The sequence below is a fragment of the Patiria miniata genome, unplaced genomic scaffold, assembly GCF_015706575.1.
Source record: "Patiria miniata isolate m_02_andy unplaced genomic scaffold, ASM1570657v1 HiC_scaffold_1, whole genome shotgun sequence".
NCBI classification, from domain to species: domain Eukaryota; kingdom Metazoa; phylum Echinodermata; class Asteroidea; order Valvatida; family Asterinidae; genus Patiria; species Patiria miniata.
The window spans coordinates 24,710,995-24,722,603 of NW_024037047.1; the positions used below are offsets into that span (position 1 = coordinate 24,710,995).

The 11,609-nt window shown below is 39.8% G+C and overlaps 1 protein-coding gene across 1 annotated transcript; it reads right to left on the minus strand.

The window, feature by feature from the left end:
• Positions 1 to 2,582: 2,582 nt before the first annotated feature.
• LOC119732030 lies at positions 2,583 to 10,591 on the minus strand. Its single transcript, XM_038205399.1, has 7 exons — positions 10,510 to 10,591; positions 9,624 to 9,950; positions 8,736 to 9,074; positions 8,227 to 8,547; positions 7,724 to 8,086; positions 6,266 to 6,424; positions 2,583 to 5,824 (listed from the first exon to the last, which is right to left on the minus strand). Exons 1-7 carry the CDS (start codon positions 10,589 to 10,591, stop codon positions 2,583 to 2,585), a joined length of 4,833 nt encoding a protein of 1,610 aa, XP_038061327.1.
• Between the last annotated feature and the right edge of the window lie 1,018 nt (positions 10,592 to 11,609).

Below are 11,609 nucleotides of genomic sequence, written 5' to 3' on the forward strand. Positions count from 1 at the left end.
AACAAAAAAAACAAGTGTGACTATTTACCATTGCATCTTATAAAGCAGTTATTTACAAAGCTAATCCATTACTTAACACTGTATGACAACATATTTCAATGTCACGGATTACCAATTCACAAAGGAGGTTAGGTGGCTTTTTATTTGTTAAAAAAAAAGAATTATAAGTGATAACATGAATATACAATTAATAGTACCCAACAGTTTCTATATACACACAGCAAATAATCGTTACTTAAAAACAAATTAAATAATTATTTTACTGTCAATTAAAAAATAGCACACCTACTGCTACAAGAAACATAACAAGCTTAAAGGTATAATGTGAGAGTTAACGACCCGAGGAAATATGTTTTGTATGTATCAGAAGAGTATTTTACTTTTTGTTCGCTCACCGCTAGCCCGTACAAAACACTGAAAAGGTCTTTTGAGCATCCTTGAATGAAATGTTGACGATAGCAAATATTGAAGGAGGAACTTAAAAAACTAAAAAAAAAAAACAATTCACGAAATTAAGGCATTAGCGTTCGTAGCTGCATCTGCTTCAGACACAAACAAAGAGAAACAGCCTAAGTCAGAGTTGATAAACTAAGTTTAAACAAAGTCCGGTAGTGACTCATACAGTTCATTTTATTTACAAGTACATGAAGGATGGTACACATGACTTTTTATATATTTTTTTGTCACTAAGATACATCAGTTCAGCTTAGAAGGGGAAGCAATTTGATTTCCCCTTTTCCGGGATCTGAAAGTGGCTCATCAACCGCCAATCAACATTGGGTGAATGTCTCGAATCAGTTTGATGTTTTGAATCAGGCGTATTTCCAATAACTATTTGCCAGATTTAAAGGGAATATACATCATTTGCTTTTGCTGTAATTTTCAGAAATGGATGGAATTGGAGGGTTGGAAATATAAAGCAAATATAGTTACACTGACTTTTTTGAGGTTTTGGGTTCGAAAATGCTATAAAAACCAAGAAAAACGATCATTTTCCTGTAGTCTGGTTCCCTGACTCCATATAAGAAGAAACAGAGCAGTTTACATACATTGGGGAATTGTAAGGTCAGGGAACCAGTCTAGCTGGCTCGTACCCGTTCATAGGTTTGTAATCGATTGCAAACAAGTGCAATGGTCAATTGGGGCCAGTATTTGAAAAAAAAGCCAGTTGTTTCCAACGCTGATCGGCCGATCAGCGTTGGAAATTGATACAAAAATACCACTTTTCTTGAAAATGACAGTATACCAGGTGCCATAATTTTACAGGATGCTTTAGACTGTCATTTACCAACATCCTGTTAAGGTATTTCCCAAAAACTTGATAGTTTTATTTTTCGATGTTTGCAAATGTTGTATATTCCCTTTAAAAAGAAACTATATGTCAGATGACAACAAAATGTCCTCAACTTCTCATTGCCAACCTTTGCATCTGGAGGTGAATATTGGAAGACTTTTTTTTCATGTTGGTTCCTCCGACGTCTGTGACAGACTTTTCTTACTACCCTGCTGTTGATATGGAACTGAAGACTGTTGGTTGTTGTTGGGTTGGGCTTTGTCGGTTTGTTGGCTACTGTTATGGAAATAATTGTCTATGTCGTTTCGTGCATCTTGGGCTGTTGTTTAACCAGCTTCAGAATTCTGATGCGTTTCTGCATTTGGCTGAGGCTCAATATTTCAGCTCTTTAATGCTTAAATACTCGCGAGAATCTCCCTGTGACAAATTTTTGGGTCAATAAAAGAGCAACGCAAAGTTGTTCAAGAATCTCCACGACAAAACAAACTGTTTCGTCCATTAAAGACTAAAAGGGCTTGAGTTCTGTATTCTTCCTTATCGGACTTGGTTCATATCCACTTTGCCGCTCTCGCTTACAACAAAGAAACCCTGCCCATATCTCTACTTGTGAAAGCTCCTAAGAACTACCTTGCTACTTTGCGCCGTAGATTCAGCCTTAGACTCAACCTTCAAAGAATGAAGAAAGCCAAGTCTTATTTAGTAAAACCTACTTCTAGACATTTCATTCTGTCGAATATGCACTTGTCAATCTCAGTTAAACAAATTGCCATGGTAACGTCGGGCCTAAAGGGAACTCTTTTTTAACCAGATTGACATCTAACAGAGAGCTGCCAAGATAGCTGGTAGGCATGACTGCCTGGTTGAAAAATGACGGTTGAAAAGTACCAGAAATGTCATATCAGTTCCAATATCCTTAAACAAAAACTGACATTGGTAATCACAATTTGCTTGAATGGTAAATCAACCAACGAACAATTTTGTAAAATTTTCACAGTATTAAATCATCACATTTATTCGTTGGTTTTGAGGGCCATTCGGAGCTTGTGCCAATACTTCCTCACACCTCATCGCAATCTCATGCGGGTGTACCTGGGCACTGTCAAATAGAGATTTTTTTTCTGTGAATATTGCAGTTCACGACACAGAACAATGAAAGGGTGCAAAGCAATCACATATACAATTTTCAAAAACTTCATCACCGTCCAAGATTTCACTTGAACATGCAAATGCCTTAGTTTTTATCATCAGGAAATGGCATTGGAGTCCCAGGTCCGGCATACACCGCGGCTCAAATAACGACTCCCGCTGCACCACCCATCGTATCTACTACCGACTCGGCCATACCGCTCACTGACCTCTTCCTCAGGCCAGTGAACTTTGTCAAGAGTCCAAATCCCTTCTTGGGGAGTTTCAAAGAAGCCAATCTTACATTCAATGTCTCCATGCGGCGAATGTCTAGGACTTGGAGATTTGGCATGATTTTCAGATTTGTCATGGTTTGTTCGAACTTCTCCTGGGTATTGTCTTGTATTCTTTGTTCTTTATCAAGCGCCGAAATATGAAAAGATTCAACAGAATGGAAGTATTTTAAGCTGTTGCTGAGGAATTCTATAAACTTCTCGGAAGGGGATCCATGCAGCAGGTACAATGTCTTCAATTTTCCCCAACCGTATTCGCCATCCTTCTTCATCATTTCCGTCTGAACTTCATCAAACCCATTCTCACCTACTCTGTACAGAGACAGTCTAAGATCCTGCAATTTTCTGCACTGACGTAGCAGTAAATTTGTAACTGCCACGAAAGCTTTGTCATCGAACATGATATTCAGACAGAGATCCAGCTTTTTCAAGCTTGGGAGTTTGTGAGCACTTTTTGCCAAGTCACAAATAGCGTCAGAACTCAGAATCGTCCCAACCAGAACCAAACTCTCAAGCATTTCCAGACGCGGAAGGTAGCGAGCCAAGTCTCTTGCTGCACCTGATGAGTAGCACTCCCCTGCCTGTGACTCTAATAACTCTTGTATGCTGAAAGACTGCAGAGCGTGGAAGACACTGATGTCTGACTCGTCAGGAGGAAACTGTGGCATGTCTCGGTTTCTGGATATTATTCTCTCATGCAGCTTTATGGGTACAGCCAGATCCTTGTTAGTATCAATTACATCATACGATGCAATAGCTTCATCTAATGACAAGTCGATAGATTTATTCTCATTGCCACAATCCTCATTTGTTGAGTCGCTTACAACTGGAGGTGAAGACTGAAGGACTTCCAGTTTTGGTTTATTTTCCACGTCGGTTTGTGGATCTGGGATTGTTGTTTGGTTAGCTTTGGAGTTTGGTTGCTTTTCTGCAATTGGCTGAGGCTCGTTTAAGCTGGAATTGACCTCCATGGCATCTCTTGTCAGTTTCTTGCCGCCTTTCTGTGTTGATGGAGCTCTTGCCTGTTTGATTCCAGTTGTAGATGGCTGAGTGTCTTCGGGTTTTGTTTTCAAAGCTTTCTTCTGTATCGTTTTCTCCACCTTCTTCTTCTTATTCTCAGGTTCCCCTTTCCCAGAACTAAAATATTCAATGTATTCTTGAAATTCTGACCAGTCATATCTACCAATCCGCAGCAATTCAACCGACTTAATGTTCAGCTTGCTCTCATCTACAGGCTGGGCATGTTCGATTAGGTATGACAACAGACGCAGTTTGTAACTCGATATCCCAATTAAGCGGACCCTTCCGTCAGTAAAGATCGATTTCAGCTTCTTGTTCAAGGCGCCCTCACACTGCCCCTCGAAATTTAGCTGGAGACACAACTCTATGAACTTCTGCACAGCATGGAGGGGCCTGACTTGACTGTATCCCCTGTTGATGATCTTCGCACAACAAGCAACAGGAGCTTCTCTGACAAACTGATTATCCTGAATAGCAAACTGGAATACATTTGAAAATCTCTGGAGAATCTCCCCGTGGCTAATCTTCGTGTCTTCTAACATTGTTTTCACTTGTCCTGTGGTCCGAGCGATAAACACAGCAACACATAGCTGCTCAATAATCTCCAACACAAAACAAACCTGTTCATCCTTAGGACTTGTCAGAGGGGTGAGCTCTGTGTCCTGTCCTATCGGAACTCGTTCAGCCACATTTTGTTGAGTTTGCTTCCGCTTACAACAAAGAAACCCTGTCCTTATCTCAACTTCTGATAAACCTGCCTTAGTATTTTGTTCCGTAGATTTAACCTTGGTCTCAACCTGTAATGGAAGAAGAATTCCGACTTGTTTTGCAACTTCCACGGCGTTTGTTCTCTTCTCTGACGAACTCAAGAAGTCGTAACTGTCAACGAGTCTTGAATAAGCCACTCTACCTATCTCTACCAGTACGTTTTGTTGTTCTTCCGTGAGCAGATTGAGTTGGTTTCCCTCAGTGACACCTACCTCTAGACCTTCGCTCCTGTCGAACATGCACTTGACCAATCTGAAAAACAAATTTGCCATGGTAATGTCAGGCTTGAAGGCATCTTCTTTCGTCCAGATTGACATTTGACAGAGAGCTACCAAGACAGCTGGGAGGCCTGAAATATCTGGTTGAAGAATGTCCTCTTCTAGATATCGATGAAGATTTCGTTTGTTGTTTGTTGTAGGTGTCTTATGTGGCTCTGTCTTCTCCGAAAATGTGTCTGCGACAGTGCTTTCCTCTGTTTCTGGAGCAGATGACACTGTTGGAGGCTCTTCTGTCCTGGGCAGATGCTTGGTGTTTGTGTCAGCAGTCCATCCTGATTTAGGTTCAGCTTTACTCTTGACTGCCTTGTGCTCACGGGTAGCTTTCTTTCTTTCTTCAGCAGCATCCAAAACTGCATTGATGTATTTGATAGCATTTCTGCGCGTAAAGCCGGTGATGGTGACATGGCGCATGTTATATCTTCGTGACGCAGCTTCTGCAAACTCTGAGTTTCTAGTCGTCAAAACTATTTGACAGGCAAGAAAATTATTGTCTCTCATTACTTTCATGACAGCGTCAATGTCGTCCTTGTCATTACAGTCATCAACCAAAATCGTCAGGTTGTTTTTATCTCGTGCGTAGTGTGCGTTAATGGATTCAGCCGAAATCTTTGCGTCTTTTGGAAGCATGTATTCAACGACTGCTTCACCGATGGTTTTAGCTTTAATAAGCAACCAAGCTGGGACAAGAACAACTATCTGATCTCTACCCCATAATGCACGTTCCCTTCCCATGGCCCAGTCGCATATCAGTCTGTACAAAAAAGTAGTCTTACCACAACCCCGTCTACCTTGTATTATAGCATGCTTACTGGCCAATTCTGGAATACCATCATCAAAGATACCAGACTCTGAGTCTAATTGATACTTTACAGTGATTCCTAAGTAGGAGACATTGACGAACATCTCTAAGGGTTTGTAGACTGTATCTATTGATGCGAAGCAAGCATCGTCCCTATCAACCCATGGTGTAATTGGAATTCTGCCCAATTCGCTGTTCACAAACGCTTTTATCTTCTTGGCAAGTGTCCTCAAATGCCAAACTGACTCTGTAATAAAATGCAAAAACATTTAAAATCAATACATATTGGTCTGCCAGTTACATTGAACTTGAACTATAACCATGCAGTATTGTAAATCAATACACTGTACCTCTCTTATATTTCTTCGTGAAGATAAGATACAAAATTACCAGTTATCAATTCTTCACTTCACATTTTAAACAAAATTGAAGCAATGCGTCCCCAATGCTCATGTTCCCATGTTCGATTGCTACCAAACCTAGGTTGATTCTTGAGGGTGTCTCCAAGTACAGCCGTCTTCTTGATAAGCTAACTTTAAAATACATATAATTATAAGAACAAATCCCATCGGAATATTTTGGCAAGGATGTTAATAAACGAGTGAATGTGCATAATGTCCAGCTATTTCACAATTCGTTAAATAATTTCTCCCATAGACTTCTCTGATCGACTTTTTCAGTTGCCTACCTTTTTTATGTAGCCGTTTGTAGTCACCTCTCTCATTGTCTTCTCTGTGATGCGAAGATCGTCGACGCCGCTTCCAGATCAGGAAAACAACAATCCCAAAAACGATGACGAATAAAGGCACGCACACAGCGATGGCGACGATATAGGACGATTCAGGATCTAATGCATACAATAAATCAAAATACCAATAAAACAACACAAAAATAAAACATATATATTCTTATCAATGGAGCGGCATTGTGCCGATATTTCCAAGAATTGAATATTTTGTGATGGAAGCATGAAACTTCACAAAAAGATTAATCATGCCGTGAAAAACATTTTGAAATATGGCGGCATTTAATATTTGAGCTCTGCTGACCTATGAGAGGTCAATGACCGTAACATGCTCTTTTTATAACAATTGTTCTTCAAAACTTCACTTTCCTATGACTACAGTGTACGTCATAGGTTTTTGTATAATGAAAATAATAACCAGATGTGAAAACGATTCATATCTGACACCTAGTGACCATTGAAAGTTCAATGAGGTTTGTAGTCCCTATCAATAGTATCTTTATAAGGATTAGTATCAACAAAGCATATATTCATTATACGCAGAGATCCTCCACCAATGCGACTGTCAATAATTGCATCTACAATAAAGTTCGCGCTTCCTATATTTGGCAATATGATAATATTCAGAGCATTACTCATTAATATCAAACAGAAAATTACGATGCTTCTGATTGTTTTTTTCTTTATGGAACAAAGATCCCACTTTCAGAAATGGGTTATAAACAGGTGGCACTAACAAGCAAAAAAATCGTATCAATAGCTATAGATAAGGTTTACATATGTCATGAGCGCTTGAAGGTCACCACAAGGTTAAATATGAAATGTCATAATATGAACATTCTTTTCATAGCATGACACCTAACATTTAGACTTGGGGGGGGGGGGAGAAAAACAAGTTTTGATTTAAAAAGTAAATCTTCTAAATAACTATTTAGATAACGATAGTGTTAGTTATGATGTCATGTATTTTAGAGCGATTTCAGATTTCACCTCCCCCTGACATACCGACGTCGATATGGTGAGTCAGTAACTGGAATGACTGGACGGCCGCAGAATCAACTGAAGAATACTGGACGGCCTAAGTTATCATACCTACACTGAACAATTTGCTTTGGTTAATTTTACTCAAGAAAGGATGAAAACTGCAAGAACACCCAATTTAATTTGGTCCATGTATAACCACAACTTTTGATTGAATGCAGCAGGAATGCTAACCCAAACAATTGGTTATGTAACAAACCAATTTTGGGTAGCTGCAGTTTTCACCCCTTCCTGGGTAAAATTAACCCCGGCAATTTTCAGTGTAGGCATGCGCAATACCACTAAATTCAGTCTTCAGCGGCAACCAGACAACAGGAAACGTGGTTCTACGATGTAACGCCCAAGATGACATAAACTTACAGTATATGAACACCTCCACGTATGATCTGATCAGACTGTCATTCGCAGGGAAGACATGACACCAGTACCTTACTTCACCGTCTTGAAAACTGTCGTTAAGGAGCAGAGCGCCCTCCATTGATATGTCAAGGCAACCGTTGTCTCCCAGATCAGACATCTTCTTGGGACCATCTGGCAAATTCAGTGTGCCGATCACAGTGGTAAACTTTGCATCAGGGGCGCCAAAGGACCAGAACAAAGTTGCTTTGGTTGTCAAGGAGATGTCCGAGAGAGCCGGGCAGTGAAGAGAAAACCTAGTTTTAGGTTTAAAGGTCACGCTGTCACCTTCTGTAGCAATGCCGTCGTCCAATGGAAAGCGATCACCTGTAATGAAAGGAAATAATCAGGTAGGTTGAAATGATGCCTTGACAAAGAAAAAAAAAACCTTTCTAATAACATTGTTGTCATTACCAAATTGGGGTCTCAAATTTCAAACACTGCGTAAATCCAATCCTTGCACCTACCTATCACTCGGACTTCAACATCTGTCTGGTTTTCATCTCCCACAGCACATCGATACACTCCAGCATGGTCATCATCAACTGACTGAATCAATAAACCAAAGTCACTGGCGAGATCGAATTCAGGACTAGAATCGACGACACCAGTCGACAGGTTGTAGCTGAGCATCTGTCGATCTGGGTTGTCGAGCTTACTCCACTCCACCTCACAAGCTGTGCCATCAGGTGTCCAGCTCAGGCAAGGAAGTATCTGCTGCGGGTCGTTTCTCAAGTAGAAAGATCTTTCCGAGACCTTCAGTGCATCACTGGCTGATTCCAACTCATCTACATCAAAGAAAGAGTAAATGTAAAGCAACTGTTTGAAAACGGACAAAGGAAGAATTTCAAATCTGTAGTGAAAATTATTTTAGAAATGTTTTTGTTTATTTTATTTTTTTTTTTTTTGGTGGCAATAACTTTGACACCGAAGAAACACTAAGCCTTTCCGTGGATTATTTTTTTTTTTGCATTACCTGATATTTTGGTATAGGTGTCGCAATTTCTGAGAGTACCAGCTGATTGGAACACGTGACACCAGAATCTCTGTGTATCCTGCACGTCATTCAGGGAGTTGACTGTAAGTGAAGCGTCGCTTCCAATGCTGTAATCAGCGCCATGTTGGATCTGCAGGGTAACACCATCGGAGAAACGTGCACCAACGATCTGTGTATCGTTAGTGGCGCCCTCTCCCGTTGACCAATACACTACGTCTGGTGTCTGTAACGCGCACTCACACGGTAGCGTCTGTCTGCGTCCTCGATGGAAACTAGCTGTGGAAGATACCTGACTACTGCCTCCTGGAAAGGTATCGCCTGTGTTGAAGTTGACAGTTTGACATTACTGTGTCCTCGATGGGACTTGGACATACTGATAAGCCGTTGGGGTATACCTGGAATAAGTTCCTGGTAGTGCCAAGGGCGGATCCGGGGGGGGGGGGCCAAAGGGGGCCATGCCCCCCCCCCAAAAAAAAAAAAAAAAAAAAAAAAAAACCGAAACCATTTTTTAAATTTTTTTTTTCATGTGACATCGCAATAAATGCAGGCAATGAGTACACCACCATCTTTTCCTCAAAAACAACATTGGTTAAAGTGGTCAAAAATTGCCTCCGATCGCACCACATAGCATCTAGAATAAAAAAAAAATGGATTGTGAAATGGGTAGTGCTCATGGATATTCGTCCATTAATTTGATACATTCGGCAAAAAGCGAATATTAATTGAGAGATCGAATAAGACAATCTTTAACATCGCTCTTTTTCGCACATACCACCTCAAATCTAATCCGAATCCAATCACAAACTGTAGATAGGGGCCTTCCTTTCTTTTATGAAATATTTGCTAAACATGCCACAAAAAGCTTACCTATTACTCTGATGAAGATTTGGGCAGCACGGTCTTTTGTGTCTCGCGGTATGACTTGGCAGATATACCTTCCTTCATCACTAACCTCCACACCTTTAATAACGAGGCTGAAACCAGACGTCCCGAATCCGTACCTGTCGCTCTCAGGGTAGTCTTCCATAGGTTTGTGGGTTATTAAAGTTTGCTCAGGAGATGTAGGACTATCCTGCTTGTACCAAATGACCCGACTGATGGCCTCACCGGGACGGAAGGAAGGGCAGTGTACTTGGTGCCATAGGCCTCGTTGAACGTAGTTGATTGTACCAAAAGCACTGTGAGTACTGTTACCTGAAACCAAGTAACAAACGTACGGTTTACCACGGTATCCATATTGGACATCTAGTGTAATGGGTTTACACCAACATGTCCTTATGTATCGCCTAGAGCACAGAATCTGGCCGACACGTGTGCTTTATAAATATTTAATATTATTAATTAAATATCATTTGTGTCAAAGTTAAAAACCACTGTATGCCAAAACGATACTTAAAATTCTTAGTAATCTAACAGTTATTTCGTAAACGATTTACCATAGAAAAATATGGCTGTGTTTAAACGCGTCAATCCGTTTAGATCTGCTTCGTACATAATCCCATAAATTATTGCCTCTACAGGGTTTCAAATAATAACCTATTTTCTAAGAAAATAAGAATTAGCTTATAGTGTTTGATTTCGTGTAAATTATTTCATGTGCGCAAGTGGCCAGTATTTCGAATGTTCGCTAAACTAGACCGAGCGTGAAAGTATGTAATTTTGTGAGTGAATTTTGAATAGAATTTTTGCACTGACCATGGTCTGAAATTTGAAGAACAATACACACAATGTACCCTTATCACAAGATTCTCACCTGAGTTTGCCGGGCATATGTTGTGGGTTGCTGCATAAAGTCCAAGTGTTAACAGAAGAAGTGTTGTGTACGCAACCGACATGATGTGAAAAATTTTATCAAGGTTCCTACAGAAGAGAAAGAAATTGGAAAAAAAAATAAACGTCATGGATTATAAGTTTTGCTGCATTATTTTACGACATGCTGATGGTTGTTTATATAAAAATATACATAATATTAAAAGAAAAAACACAAAAAAATCAATCCAATACTAAGAGGGAAACGTAAACCACGCAAAAAAAAAATCCAACGAGAATACAACATAATTTCCAGGCAGCTTAAATTAAACTGTTTGATTATGGAAATGCCCTCCAAAAGCTGGTTAACAAACAAAAGAAAATACTATCACTAACATATAAATCTTCGCTATTTATAATGGCTAAAAAAAGCACCAAAGCTATCACACCTACATAAAAGAAGAAAATCACAGTCAAATCATAAAATCACAAATGGAATAAATGGAACGATAATTTTAAAAGGGGGTAAAATGAGTGGAAGCTAAGACACGGAAATTCAATTCAAAAGTTTAAGTTTATTTAACACAGACTGGTTGCAGATGAATTGGAATTTCAATACATTCAATGGGTTATAAGGCCCTCCCCGTCTCGGTTACCGTGAAGTTAACATCATGACAACTACTGCGGCAACAACTCCCGTTAATATTAATTATTAATGATCACGATGACGCTGCATGCTTTGTGATGCAGGCCCAGCTTACACAAATGCCTTACAAATGCCTTGGCATAATGAGGAATAACCCCCACCTTTGACTGTTCAAGTTATATACATGGAATAAAGAAAAAAATCAGTGGCTTTCCAACAATACAAAATTTCTGTAGTTTGATTTATCCTAAGTCCTAATGTATTTTACCTACTTCCAAGAAAGAAAAAAAAACAATTTTGAAAAACAAAAACAAGCTTTATCAGATCTCGGAAGCTGCGTGCCATCGAATTTGTGTTCATGCAGTCACGGGATTGCAAGGGCGGATCAAGAACACAATTTTTGGGGGTGGGGCCCAAAACAAATTTTGGTCCTACCAAAAGTGGGTTTAAAATATTAC